Source organism: Ambystoma mexicanum, chromosome 2q, assembly GCF_040938575.1.
Source record: "Ambystoma mexicanum isolate Mex_15411 chromosome 2q, UKY_AmexF1_1, whole genome shotgun sequence".
NCBI classification, from domain to species: domain Eukaryota; kingdom Metazoa; phylum Chordata; class Amphibia; order Caudata; family Ambystomatidae; genus Ambystoma; species Ambystoma mexicanum.
Window position 1 is genome coordinate 1,477,688,264 of NC_090924.1, and position 15,321 is coordinate 1,477,703,584.

At 47.8% G+C, this 15,321-nt stretch overlaps 1 protein-coding gene across 1 annotated transcript in view; it reads left to right on the forward strand.

Moving 5' to 3' along the window:
• The window catches only part of LOC138568906 (uncharacterized), a 513,515-nt gene that overhangs the window by 378,746 nt on the left and 119,448 nt on the right, over positions 1-15,321 (forward strand). Inside the window, exon 8 of the mRNA XM_069646685.1 lies at positions 6,027-6,620. Coding sequence (XP_069502786.1) covers positions 6,027-6,620 — 594 coding nt within the window. The remainder of the gene's footprint in view (positions 1-6,026; positions 6,621-15,321) is intronic.

Sequence of the window (15,321 nt, forward strand, 5' to 3'; positions counted from 1 at the left end):
GGTAAAGTATGCATCTCTCCCCCCATCTCAGCCAGGTGAACTATGCATCTCCCCCCCCCATCTCAGCCAGGTGAAGTATGCATCTCTCCCCCCCATCTCAGCCAGGTGAAGTATGCATCTCTCTACCCACCCCATCTCAGCCAGGTGAAGTATGCATCTCTCCACCCACCCCATCTCAGCCAGGTGAAGTATGCATCTCTCCACCCACCCCATCTCAGCCAGGTGAAGTATGCATCTCTCACCCGCCTCTCAGCCAGGTGAAGTATGCATCTCTCCACCCACCCCATCTCAGCCAGGTAAAGTATGCATCTCTCCCCCTAATCATCTCCCCACATCACACTGCCATGAGCTTGACATGCAACTCACCGAGTAGCCAGGATCGTTGCCCTGCGTGTCGCTCCATGTTGCGTGGTATTGTGGAGTTCCGCATGACCATTGAATCACGGGTTGGTCCGGGAAATCGGGCACAACAATGTGTGATGATCTTGTTTGAGTCACATACCATTTGCACGTTGATGGAGTGGTATAACTTACGGTTGCGGTACACTACCTCAATGGCATGTGGGACCACCAATTCAACATGGGTGCAGTCGATGGCACCGATGCAACCTGGGAAGCCTGCCAGTGAATGAAAGCCAACTTTGGTGTTGGAGATCTCCTGGGTAATCCGTGGTAGGAATATGTGGTCGCCTGTGTGCTTCAGGAGGGCATTGAGCACTTGGTTCAGCGTCCGTGAGAATAATGGTTGTGATACGCCATGCATCTGCCCTACTGTGTGCTGCTAGGTGCCTGTGGCCAGGAAGTGGAGCACAGACACCAGCTTCAGTAGAGGCGGGATGACGGTACGGATGTCTATGAGGCTGACAATGTCGTTATGTATCATGTCCACAATGGTGGTGATGGTGTCCCGGTCCAGACGGTACAGGGTGTGGATTTGCTCAGGGGTTAGGCTGAATGGACTGGCTCTGATTCGAGGGATTGGGGGCTGCCTGTGTGGTACAACTGCCTGCACTGGTGGTGCATGCTGGACCTGCCTCACCCTCCTTCTGCCTGTTGTTGTTGTTGTTGCTGGAGTTCCACTGCAATCATGTCCTCCAGCCCCAGTATTGCTACTAGTATTGGAATCATTTTGGTGTGTGACTGAGTGTGGGTAGGGGTGGGGTGTGCTCCTTTTGTGCTGGCCCAGTCTACATTGCCTCCACCTGTGATGATTGTGTGCACCTGTGGCAGTTGGGAACACTGCACATGGCCGTTTACGGGTGGTTCACAATGCCGGTATTTCCTCCATGCCGGTAAGTTCCTTTTCAGCCTTCAATAGGCCGTTATTTGCATGTCCGCCTGACTTGTGTTCAGCTCCTGTTTACGCCATGCCGCTATTGCTGGCATGTAGATTTGCGTGCCTGCGCCAATGCCGAAATTAGAGGCACCGTAAATAATGGTGCCGCTGCTAGCGGATTGATGGGACGTAATGGACCGGAGCGGTAAGCAATGCCGGTAATCCTTTACCGGCATCGTGTTTCCCTTACCTCAAACCTCGTAATGACCCCCTATGTATGTAATTGTGAATTAATATCATTCACTAGATCAAAAGAACATACCTGACACTTGGTTGAAAACTCTCGGTCCCAGTACATAATGAGCATACATAAGGCATGCGATTAAGGGGCTGATTCATGGAATTATTTGCACCGAAAAACGTGGATTTGTGCGCCATTCTGCCTGCAAATCCCCATTTGTTAAACAGGGATTTGCGGGCAGAATGGCGCACAAATCCATGTTTTTCGGGAAAAATAATTCCATGAATCAGCCAATAAGTTAGACAATGTCAAAATCTTCAATTCAGCGAAAGATTGTAGTTACAGCAATGTATAATACCGGAAATTAAAGTGAAAAGACTTTGGGGGTCATTAGCTTTGATAGTCTTGCCTCCTCTGGACACCGGTGCCACGAAAACGCCCTTGATGGGGAGCGGTGTATCTCCTCTGAACGTGAATATTTTCGCTGTTGAAAGGTCCAGCGCCGGTGGGCCCGGTATGGACTAGTAGTGGTTGGATGCCAGTACACACACCGAGGCTCCCGTGTCTACCAGTACTTGTGTCGGCACCCCTTAAATGTCCACAACACACTTCGGTTGCCTCTTCTTCCTCGCCCGTGTGGCCAAACTTGAAATGAAGAACACCTCCTCCTCCTCATCTTCTTCTTCCTCTGCCATGTTGAGCCACTGCATTTCCTGCTCTAGTACGGCAACGCTCCTCTGTCTCCTTGAACTTCCGCCAAACGCCCTGGCGGGGCCCCTCTGTACGGTCACCGGGGCAGGAGCACGACACATCCGTGCATAATGACCAGGACTGTTGCATCTGCCGCATGTTCTCGACTTGGCCGGACACTCTTCGGAGTGTGGAAGGTCATATCCACAGTATTGGCACACAGATGATGCCGCTTGCACCGACCCCGTGTCCTGGCGCCTTTGGACCCACATAGCCTTCGACGCCCCCTGTTTGCCAATGGCAAAAGCCTCCTCCATTTTTCCCGGGCGCACTGCGGCATCCATTTTGGCAGCCCTTGACTCCGCCAGCTCATAAGTCTTGCCGCTGTCCAAAATTTGTTGTAGAGTCCAACCCGGCTCCCTCAAAACTTGCCTGCCTAACTTGCCTGAGCCACAGCCTTGGAGGACCTGATTTCGAACCATGAATTCCTCATTGTCCCACCGTCAAGTTGTAGCCATTTGATGCAGGTGAGCGCAAAACTGGTCGAGTGACTCCTCTTCCCGCTGCTTTTCGCCACAGAACAGGAATCTCTCGTAGTCCACATTGGACAACGGGATAAAGTAGTTCTCAAGAGCAGCTTTGACGGCGTCATAGGTTGTTACCTGTAGATTCAGGGACTCATAGATGCGTAATACGTCCATGCCCGCCGAGTACAACAGGGTGGCTCTCTTTGCGACGTCATCGGTTTCCCCCGTCGCAGTAAAGTACATGTCTAATTTCTTGATCCACAGCAGCCACCTCGGGCCTAGTTTGGAAGGAGGGCCCGTCATGTCGAATTCTTGCATGGGTAGTAACGCCCTTGTTGCCTCCTTACCACCACTCTCGCTGCCTCTTGTTCGCCGTCGCTCTCTGCCATGTTCACAGGTCGCACAGGCACCTCGTGGTGGGTTTGAGGCCGCAAACCTGCCTTGGATGACTAGTGGACATATCTTGGAACAGTGCGCGGTCCTTGACCCTCCAAGTTGCCTGAATGTTGCACCAGCTGCCCCTTGGGTGGTGGTGGCTAGTTGAGGTGCAGTCCTCCTGTTTGGTGAAGACTGCAGAGTTTCCAAAAATTAGGTTATGAGAGGCTTTTCAGGTAAAAAGCAGTGCACGAGCACCTTTTCAGGCCGCTACTGCTCTCTACGAAGCGTGAAAACACCTCTGTTGTGTTCGCGCCGGGTTCGTAACATACCGCGGTGCTGCGTTGTGAAGATGAAAGCATTCACTCTACGCCCCGCTGGTGTCCCGCCTCGTCGCCACGATGTTGTGTGGCCGCCCGTGCCTCAGGCCTGCCTGCATGCACTCCTGCGCCCATTCATGCAGGAACACACGGGACACGGTGTTGGCCGTTTCGCGTCCTGGCCGTAACTGCCGGCACCGGCGCACTTTATTCAACTGCGCATGCGCGTAGCCCGAACGAGGCTCGCGCATGCACGCAACGTGACTCGCACGTCACAATTATGACCCTAGCGGTAGGGGGTTAACGGCACCAGTAGAGCTGCCGGCGCCATTAACCCCCTACAGCCTCATTACAAGGTCCGCTTGCGGGACCCGGTAAGGACACCTGGTGAAACCAGGCGTCCTTAGCGGGTCCAGAGAGCAGTCCAGCATGCTCACAACGGGCCCGTCATTAACAGGCCCATTGTTAGCATGCCCCCCATTCTCATAGAGCCTGTTGGGGGCTCGAATGGGAAAGGGGATGCACAGGGTCTGGGTTCCCTGAATGGGGAAATACCGGGCCCTCCAAGGTCGGAATGGCCTGATATTTCCCCATTCAGGGAACCCGGACCCGGTACCCGGTATGGGGGTATCCATGCCTCTATAAGCGGCATGTCTACCTCCATACTCTGAATGATCCCCAGTGTATTAATTGTAATGATGTGCAAGCTATTTCGGTCAAGCTAATCCGTTCAACATGAAGAAGCCAATGGTTTGCAAATCCACAAGGAAAGGGGCCCCCATCTCGAGCTTGAACATCATAATAAAGGCCTGCAATAGAAAAGAATGAATGTGCTAATCTGGAATAGGTAAAAGAAAGTGAGAAATGGGCCCAATCCCCGGAACCGTAATGGTGTGCACGTAGTCCTATGGTGAAAGGACTCAGATGTGAGGCATCTTTAACCTAAGAAGTTCGTCCCAGAAATGACATACTAACATGGTGACGTCATGCGTGAGAAACGCATGACGTAACAAGTAAACAAAAACATTACATCTGTATTGTTGGACATATTAAAGCAATATTATGATAATGATAATGATGTGTTATTTATATAGCGCCTTCATCCAAAGCACTTTACAGAGAACATATTTACATACAATATCACCCAACTAAAATTGGTACTCATTTATCGACCTCGGAAGGATGAAAGGCTGAGTTGGCCTTGCCGGGATTCCAACCTGCGACCAATGTTACTGTAAAGTTTGTGCAATAAAAATTATAATGTCTGATGATATGGAAGGAATTGATTGCATAAAATTATATGGTATAGCATCTAGCCAAGGCAACCATGAACATCACGTTTGGAGTGGTTAAGACGAAAGAAGCGATAATGTCTTCATTAGAGATACAACTGTAAGTGTCTGCATAATGGTGATGTGACAGTAGGACATCGAAGGACAATATTCAAGTTATCTGTTGCGGATTATCACGCATAGTAGCATTACACGCCAGTCACATTATGTGTGAGACATGCATGTTGTCAACCAATCAATGTGCCTAACAGTTGCACAATAAAAAAGAGTTCAATGAAAGGTGTAAGTAAGTATACTGAAGTAAGGTTTATAATAAGAAGATTTGAAATAAGTAGATATATATAAGGTTCATAATAAAGGACAAATAGGACCTCTCTTAGGGAGTTGAATGAAAAAGCCTGACCATATTGAAAATGATCATATGCTTTGACTAGTTCCAATAGAATGGCAACCAAATATGTATGGTGTGTAGTGTATGTGATGTTGGAGTGCAAGTCAGTGTGGCCTTATTAATGCCAAGGATAACACAAAATTGTTATCTTCAGTTAATAGAATATGACGTAATGTTACCTGAAATAGAGCATGAGAATACTGAGCAATTACTTAGGAATGATAAAAACACATTAATTTCATGATCGGTATTAAGACTGCTAAAAGTACATTGTAAAAAACAAATTAGTTTGGATTCCAACTGTCTCCGTTTAAACAGTATATTCCCACCTCTCTACCCCCTCTTATCTTTCATAAGTCCAATATATTGTAAATCTGCTTTGTTGGCCAACTGATGTTCCTGCATTACCAATGGTGATTTAGGATCATTACTCCTCAGGCTCGCTAAGTGTTCCCTAATCCTGACTCTCAGCTGCCTGATGGTGCTACCAACGTACAACTTGCCGCAAACGCATATTATATCATATACATCATAGCAGGTTTTACATTTCATAAAGTCCTTGATCCTGACCATTGTGCCAGAGTTGTCATTGAAGTTTTGACAATTCTCATGAGCATATTTACATAAATTACAATTACCACATATGAAAAAACATTTGTTGTCTTGAGCTAGTTTCTGTTAGAACATTCATCATTGATGTTAAGAAAAGATGGGCTCACTTTCTGTTTGATTGTATGAGCTTTAGTGAAAGTGAATTTGGATTTATTAGACAGAAAAGGTAACAGATCTTTATCCAGTCTGAGGATGTGCCAGTGTTTCACAGCCAATTTATACAGGATTGCAGAGTCTTTGGAAAATCGAGTGATAATTGAAATGTGTTGGGGTTGATCCCTTCGCTTGTTCTTTTCCAATAGAAGTTCTGATTGTTTCGTATTGGAAAATTTGTCAGATGCTTTCTGTTCAAGAAATGCTGGATGAGAATATCACATTCTTTGACATAATCACTATCACGGCTGCAATTCCTTCTAGCTCTGTAGAATTCACCACCTGGTATGTTGTTAGTGGTAGCTCGTTGGTGACCACTTCGGGCAAAGAGTACAGAGTTTACTTCTGTGGGTTTGCGATAAGTTCTTGTCTGTACTGTGCCATCTTCATTAAAAATGTGTATATCCAAGAAATCTATCTGTGTGGTGCTCGAATTGCCAGTAAGCTTAATGCCAGAAAGCTTAATGCCAGAAAGCTTAATGCCAGAAAGCTTAATGCCAGAAAGCTTAATGCCAGAAAGCTTAATGCCAGTAAGCTTAATGCCAGAAAGCTTAATGCCAGAAAGCTTAATGCCAGAAAGCTTAATGCCAGTAAGCTTAATGCCAGAAAGCTTAATGCCAGAAAGCTTAATGCCAGAAAGCTTAATGCCAGAAAGCTTAATGCCAGTAAGCTTAATGCCAGAAAGCTTAATGCCAGAAAGCTTAATGCCAGAAAGCTTAATGCCAGAAAGCTTAATGCCAAAGGTGTTATTATTAGTTTGTGCCACAAAATTGTCAAATGATTCTTGTGAACCCTTCCAAATAATCAAAATGTCATCAATAAATCATCATCAAGCAATCAAATTGTGACAAGAGACTTCCTGATTGTGTCTCTTCATATTGTGACATAAATGGATTAGCCAGGGATGGCGCAAATTTCGCACCCATGGCCACCCCCTTTGCTTGTCCGTAGTACTGATAATTAAATAAACATACATTATTGCATAACGTGAATCTCAAAAACTCTTGAACATTTCCACATGTTTAAGGTATGATGCTGAACAGTTGCGAAAGGTGTAATCTATGGTTTTAACCGCCGAATTGTGAGCAATACTGGTATACAGCGATGTTACATCTAAAGTTGCTTACTATATTTATAACCCCAGTGGGTGGGTTTGTGGGAAAAGTATGTTCGCTGCCGGACCAGGGTATTGAGAATACTCTAATCTAGAGTGGTCATTAGCACACAGACTAAATATATCGAACCCACTAATCACTATCACTCGTAAATGCATACAGGTGATGGAAAACAAGTAACAGGAACACCCAATCCACTCTCAAAGACTACATCAGGCCTGCACCTGGCCCAAACACATGTTAAAACAACATGCTGCCATCAGCCATCGCTAACTGGGACATGCATGTCTGTTCCGGATTATCTTGCCAGCGTCACCTTCCAGCTCAATGTGGGAATTCTGCATGGAATGTTCTAGCCCACTTGTACACTTGTGCTCTGGCAGGTGCTGGAGGCATCCGTGTGCCATCTTACCAGCACATCTCTCTGCCCACCACCCTGGCACAGATAAATGCCACAAAGGCACGTGTCTAAGCAGCAGCCAACATGTCAAACAGTATTGCCACACGTGACTGCACCCATGTGGCGTAGTTTGTCCCCCAGTCATCCAAAGTGGCATGCCATAACAGGAAGCAGTTTCACTCCATGAATGGTCCACTGTTACAGTACCCTGCCTGCACATATTGACAGTCACAGATGGCAACGGACATGGAGGATGGGTGAGTACATTGTGGCAGGTATGACCAAACCATAAACCTGCACAAGTACAACATATAACCCAGCAGGGCACTACCTGACTGCACTGCTCACCACAGGCCCAACACAAACAACATACACATTTGACATCCCACCGCAGGCCATGTCTGGCACAACTTGCTTGTGAGCTGTGCGCACAGTGTACCTCTAAGTGGCAATGCACATGTACCCCTGTAGTATGTCACACATCATTGGATTACTGGTAATGTAACCCATGTTGCACAAATGCTACATACCTTTCACAAGAGAGGGTCTTTCAACAAGACATGCAACATGATCCACATTCTCATGGCACAGCGACTGACATATGTGTCCTATGATCTTGCATGTGGCTCTGGTTATCCCCAACTTCCATGTCTGATGATATCTGTGTGCAATCCACAGGAGGTGGTTTACAATGCTGAAAAAGCATGGCCCAGGCTCTGCATTGAGAAAAGCTGTTTCTTCCTGCTGAAGGTACAGGCCAGAGGAGGTAGCCTAGAGATCTGTTGCTTGTGCCATGCTGCACAACATCTTCCTCAGGTGAAATGTCCTCCTACTCCCTTATCTGGATAAGCCACACCCAGCAGACAATGATGCACTGTTCGCAAATGCAGTGCTGCCACACATTGGGCTTCATTACGAGGAAGGCAGTAGGGGGCTAACGGGCCGGTAGAGCTGCCGGCCCCATTAACCACCTACCGCCTCATTACGAGGTCTGGTCGCGGGACGCGCTAAGGACACCTGGTAAAACCAGACCAGGATGCTAACACCGGGCCTGTCATTAACGGGCCCATTGTTAGCATCATCCCCATTCCCATTGAGGCCTATGGGGGCAAAAAGCGGCATGGTTACCTCCATCCTCGGAATGAGGCCCAGTGTGTCTGAGAGGTATGTATGAATGTTCCTGCCAGTGGTCCTGATTGGACTACTGCTGTTAGGGTGTGAGAACCACAAAGAAACCTGAGACATGACAGAAGGAGGCCTGGCAACCTACTTCTGCTGCTGTCCTGGAGGAGCCCTGTCTTGCTTGTGATCTTTAGTAGTCCCGCGAATTAGCTGCGACCCTTGGAGTGGAGCGTCCATCCATTCCCGACATCTGCTCGGTGCCCTGCCGAAGGAAGCCTTCAGAAGTGCCCTGGAACTGTCTTGTGGCTGACCAGCTTCGATTTTGGGTTACCCTGCTGCTGCCGTCACCGTTCTGAGTTTCGGAATGAAACTTGGTGGATCCTCAGCTACCCCTGCAAGGCTAAACTCTGAGAAATTTCGGCATCCTAGCATCGACGGGATGCAGCTGCTGAGTCCCTTTACATCGCAGTGCTGTGATGACCACCGCCCGAAATAGCTTACCCGAGTCCAGCCCTGAGAGCGGTGCTGCATCGAGTTTTGCTGCATTCTTCAACTGAGAGTCCTTGCAATTCCGAAGGAAACCAACCGGAGATCAGCTCGAACCTGCAACCCTGTGAATCGAGGACTGTGACTTTCAGCAGGGAAAGCAACCTCTGACCCTCTTTCTTTGTCCTGCCAAGTCTGGGGGAAGAATCAAAGTATGGGGGTAAGTTACAGAGCTTCCTACCTACCCCTATACTCCCATTATAAGTCAATGGGCTTATAATAAACCTTTTTTCTAATATGTTTGGCTTTGCCACTGCTTGTTTGCGCAAGACCTCTGAATGTTTGGTCTACTTTTGGTAGTTAGTTTTACTTTTACCCTAACCCTAAGAACTCTTCACTGGACCCCAGAGACCCTACCTGCATGTTTTCCTGCTTCATAACAACTGTGGAACGTTACCTGAACTATTGGGCAAAAACGTTACCTGAACTATTGGGCAAAAAGTCCCAGACAATTTAGGCTTGACAATTTTAGTCAGGGAACATTCTCTGTGGACCTTGAGAGCATAATACCATTCAAACCTTTCATTTGCAGGAGTTTCTGATGTGTTTTATGTCCTATAACAAAGTGAATGTATAAATGTGTCTATGTGTAATAGTGTTGTGTGATAACTCTACTTGCTAGTAGTAATTTTTCATAGTGTGTTTTGGCCATAAATACATAACTGTATGTGTATACATCCCGTCTAAGTGTAATTTGTGATGCCCATTGTGTGACCTCATTGTAGATCCCATATAAGCTCACCCCCTCTGAAGAACTTAGCCTAGACCGCCTGTCACTGCTACCTGAACTGGTTTGGCTACAGATTCCCAGAGTTGTCCCTGTCACAATGTAGGTTGGCCTTTTGTACATCAGTCCAACAGGCCAGAGTATAGAAAAAATCTGTCCTAACGTGCCTCTGCTGCACGGCAAGGTTCTCTACTGTTACTTGGCTCTGCTCCATGGCGTCCAGCCTCACCCAGATTGCAGCCACTGACTGCTGTGGCACAGGCTGTGAAATTTGGAGAGGGCCGGGGCTGAAGCAGGGTGGTCTGAAGCCCATGTAATCCTCCTCATCATCTGGAGTGACATCAGTCCCTGTGCATGGCTCAGCCTGGTGCTGGTAATGTCTATCTGACACAGGTGAGGAGTGGGTCTCAGTGGGCAGATGGGTGTGTGCAGATTTGTGAGTGGTGGCACCATGTGACTCTTTGGGGATCTCCTGAGGTGCTGGCTGTGGTGTGGCATTTGCACCTGCAGAAGCATGTGTATTGCCTCCTGTGCCACCCGCGCAGCCGGTGGAGGGGACACTGGCTGTCTGCACACTTTGCACAACCTGGGCTGGTGTCATGTGGCCTTTCTTGCCTCCCTCCTGCTCTTCCTCCTGGTACTCCCACAGGGGTGGAGAAAGATGCGCCGCCAGTGGTGTCGGCCTCTTGTGCGCTGCCTCTTCGGCCGGGGTCAAATGTGAACCTGTTGGGTGGATAATGATATGCTGTCAGTCAAGCATACTAGTAAGTGGGCTAGCGAGACGCTCATGCTGCACGAAGTATGGTCAACCTACACACATTGGGCCTAATTACGAGTCTGGCTGTAACCCTGCCTGTGCTACCGGCGGATTGCTGCCGGACTCCTAATATTTTACTGGCATCTGACTTCCCAGTGCCACCAGGTGGTCAGGGAAGTCAGGTGCCGGTAAAATCTAAGTCCCCATTCCCATAGCGTCCCATACTCTATGGGAGTGGGGACTTGGATGCGCCAGCACCATTGTTAATGGTACCAACGCTTCCGTGAACGGTCGGCCTACCATGGTTGCTGTGCCCAATAGGGTCAGACCTGTTGAGCACATCGGCCACGGCAGGCAGACACGTAGTTTGCCGGTCTGGAAACAAGGGTGCCAGTGAGTTTACCGACACCCATGTTTCTGGACTGGCAAACTTATAATGAGGCCCATTTTCTATGATGGGCAGGGCCGGTTTCAGGCCAATGAGTACAGCTAATGCAAGGTGGGAGTAGTGTCTGCTGAGGGTGTCTGGCACCTCCAGTTCCGGAAGCATCTCAAGACCTTCCTTTTCGCTTCCACTGTCTCTCTTACTCTCCCCTGCTGATGCATCTGCCTGCTCTGCGCACTGGTCACCTGGTCCCCCTCTGAACTCGGGTGCAGACTCCTGCATGTCCAGTTGCCCTAGCACTGCCTCTGGGCTCCCCAGCACTTAAGGGTCTGTATCTGCAACCCTACAGTCCCTTCTCTCTGCACTTATGAGCCACCCACTGGCTGCACTTGTGAGTTAACTGCACTACCCCTTTACCGTTCCCCTGGCACTTCTTCCCTTCCCTCTTCCCTGCACTTGTGCGATCTGAATGACACAAGGCCTAGTAAGATAGTTATTTTGTCCTCCCTTCGGTTCTCCCTCCTTGTCTTGTCACACCTAGAATCACTTGTGTACAGGCGCGTTATAAATGCCACATCATATCATATCATATCATATCATGCACAGCACATGCATGGGCACCTTGCCTGTTAGACTGTCATTATGGCTTGTTGGGGTGGTGCAGGGGTTCACTTTGCAACATGGACACATGGGTGCTTCTCATGGTTCCATGGCTTCACATACACATTTACCCTGCAGTGCATGTGGCACGTGCATTACAACAGTATCCTACCTTCCCTGGCACATGCATGTAGTCCCTGCTCCTTTGTACAGGTTGCCATGTGGTTGCCCATTCTCCTGCCCATTGTGCTCATCTATGCTGGGCGACCCAGGCTTTTGGCTGGCCAGTGCATTCACATGGGATTGGGAACTGAAAGACTCACTGACAACTCATCGGCTACCTGCTCTGACTTCAGCACTGGCAATCCCCTCTGTCCTTTCCATGTGGAGGGCTGAGCTGGCCTTTTCCTCCCATGGATTCAGGGCGAGGTGTTCCACGGAGCCACCTCCTGCGGCTGATGTCTCTTACCTGTGCCTGGTGATGAGGCTGCAGACCCTGGCCTTCAGGTCATTCCACCTCTTGCAGCAGTCTTCACTGCCCTATGGGGCCACTGCCACAGCCTTGTTACGTATGGTTGCCCATATGGCAGACTTCCTTTGACCGAAGGTCCTCCGCTGTGTGCTTCCATACAACTCTTCTGCATGTGTAACAACCTCATACAACAGCACCTGGTCTTCCTCTCTTTCGTCTAGCTCCTCTTAAATATGTTTTTAATTCCTCTATCCATCTCCTGTATTCCTTAACTATTGCTGACTCCATCTAACCCTCTTTGGCCTCTCTTTGATGGCTACCTTTCCACTCTCAACTTGCTCCTATTTACCTTACCTCTCTTGTTTCTTTCTATGTTTCTTCTCGTACTCTTCGTTCTCACACTCCAGTGTTTTTCTTTATTGGCTCCTCTTTACTGGAATGTTCTGCGTTAGGGAGAATTCTCATTCTATGGCTAATTTCCCTTACCTATAGAGTCCCCCAGCAGCTTTGCTGGATTTGAAGGGTTTGTTTTTTTCTCCTGCTAAGAGTGAGACTCTTTTTCCCACTCTTAGGCATGTTTGCTATGTTTGTTCTAGGCTATTTTTGGTGTTTAATGTCTATGGGTTTTTTTTCACCCTCATAGGAATCATCTTTCTACACATGTGTCACACAGCACCCTCAATGCCGTAACGCAGGGGTGTCATAGTGACCCCCAAACAAAGACTCTATACCCTGGGACTGACTACTGTCTCCCAGGGCATGTAAAGTCCCCATTGACTTTACTAGTCAATCCTTATGAACTAAACCAGTACAACTCATCTTACTATGGAGGTACTGGGAAGGGTTAGTAGTTTTTCCCTGGGGTTCATTTTCGAGAGGGTACCGTACAGTCCCTCTCTCAAAAGTTTCTGGCTGGTGGCAGTGGTTATACCAAAAATATTCGACCGTAAATATTTTCCTATGGGATTTTCCCATTGTTCGAGGCTACCACTTTTACTGACAGCCTCTCACATACCGCCCGTTTATTTTCATTTTAACTTTACTCCGGTATGTTTTATTTGCCAGAACTTTTATAATAATTCTTTCTTGTGTCTTTCTCTGTGATCCAAACCCTGGTCGGGGATCCTTTGTTCCTCCTTTTGGCGGGCTTCTGCCAAGAAGCCCTCCTTTCGCGCCACTGAGTCTCTGGTGGACCCATTGTGTGGGAGGGGGAGTAGGCCCCCTGGACAGGGTTGCCTACGGAACCCAAGTCGCACTCTGCCCTGATAGGCTGGGGGGTTCTCCCAGCCACCCCACTGTGTCAGTGACAGTTAGGCTGTATGAATGGGGGTCTTTCTGCATAAAAGCAGGGTCCTGAGGACTGGAAGAGCAAGACGTCGCCAATGGAACTAAGAAGCCGAAGAGGAGAGGAGCCAAAGACATCTGCAACGACTGAACCACCAGTGAAGCCCTGCTGCAGATTCTCAACACTTTTCTCCGACGACTCGAGAAGATCTTCGCCTGCAAGAGTCTTCTTCCCTTGAGCTGGTGGAGCCAACCAGTTCACCAATTGCCTTCCAGGACCTGCCTTGGTCGAATCGCCAGTGCTAAGCACTAGGAGGCCAGATAGCCAGGCACCCGTCCATCCGGACCGCGATTTAAAGGAGCGTACCTTTTATTTAGTTTGGCAGCACCGCGGCTGGTTTCATCCCTGGGCAGTGTAGTAACTCGAACCTTCCTCCATGATGAGAGCCTCTCTTCCTCTGCTGGATCTCCCGAACTGCAGGAACTGCCAGGAAGGCAGGAGCCTCTTCTACTTTTAAGGTGCATTGTTCCGCCAGGCCTCCCGTTTCATTGGGTACTGCTAAAGGTGTTTTAAATCCTTTACCTACCTACTGGGTTGGCCGCCCCTATCATCTAACATTGTCTTTCACCTTCCGCAACCACCTTTTTGAATCGTTTAGCAAAGACTTGACTGCAGCTACAAGAACATTTTTCTCCTGGGTCCTTTGCCCTGTACCACTGACTCTGGCACAGGCCTATTGACTCTGGCTAAATCTGTTACAGCTGCTTTCTCTAGATTGCTTCTCACCTAGAAATGTGTTGGTGCACATCTTATAACCACATTTTCCTTCCCTCTTTTTAAACTTGTGAAGTGCCATTTTGCTCAGTTTTCACCTCAGTATTATACATGCTAAAGTACTGCCTTGCCTAACTTGTTTGCAATCTTCTTGGGAAGTGTTGCTGGTGTGTTTAAGATTATATTCCTGGATAACTTGGCCTGTCCCTCCCTTTTGAGAAATTGATAGAGTGACATTTCTGCTTGGTTTACACTGTGCCATTTTGCTCAGTTTTCACTCTGGCTCAAACTTGTCTACAATTTAAATAGGGAGTTGTGTATACTTTTCTTGACTGATTTAACTTGCTTTTATAATAGTGATTTGTGTGTGAACATCAGAGTGTGTAAAATAAATATATATATATTCTTTTTGATACAAAGCTTTGGTCAGTGTTTCCTTGTTCCATAGTATTGTAGTCCTAATGTGTAAACCCTGAATACTGCTCATCTCCCTCTTGAGATAAGTCTGACTGCTCAGCCACAGTTAACAACTAAATCTTTGTGGTACAGACTGATACCAAAGAGGATTTATTGCATATACCTTTAGTCTTAATCTTCTGTAGTACTGCACAGGATTCTGCCTAACACGCTGCCTCTCTCTCTGTGGTCTATTCACTCTTATTCTATCTTCTGTGCTGCCCTAAACACGTTACTTACTTACTTCAATCTTAATTTTATTTATTTTTTAAACTTTGTTTTTTATTAGGTTTGCAAGATTTAAAAAATACAAAAGTAACAAAAGACATAAAGAGTAACTCACGTTTCAACCCCCTACTCTGCATCCCCTTCCCCTACTCCACCCACAACTAAAAATGAGTGCACTGCCTATAATCTTTCCAACATGGTCTTAAGCAGTAGGTACAAGTGGCTCAACTGACTGGGTCAGCCACCACCTGGCTCAGTGTGGCCTTTTCCCCAAACCCTAATAGAACCACTCAGAGCGGCCCATAGGGCCTACCCCTCGTGATGGGTAACTTTCCCTTGGAGGTATTGCAACATTTTCCGAACACCCCTTCCCATACCCTGGACACTGTATGAGCAGACCTGCAACATGAATCTTACGTTTTAGTCTACAACACACCCATTTCAACATAAAGAGACTCCAGCCCCGGTGGAAGTCAGCAACCAAATCATTTACCATCAGGGTCAGTGTTTCCATATTAAACATGTCCCACAACGTGTTCATCCAATCCGCTTTTGTCGGAACAGATGTACTTTTCCA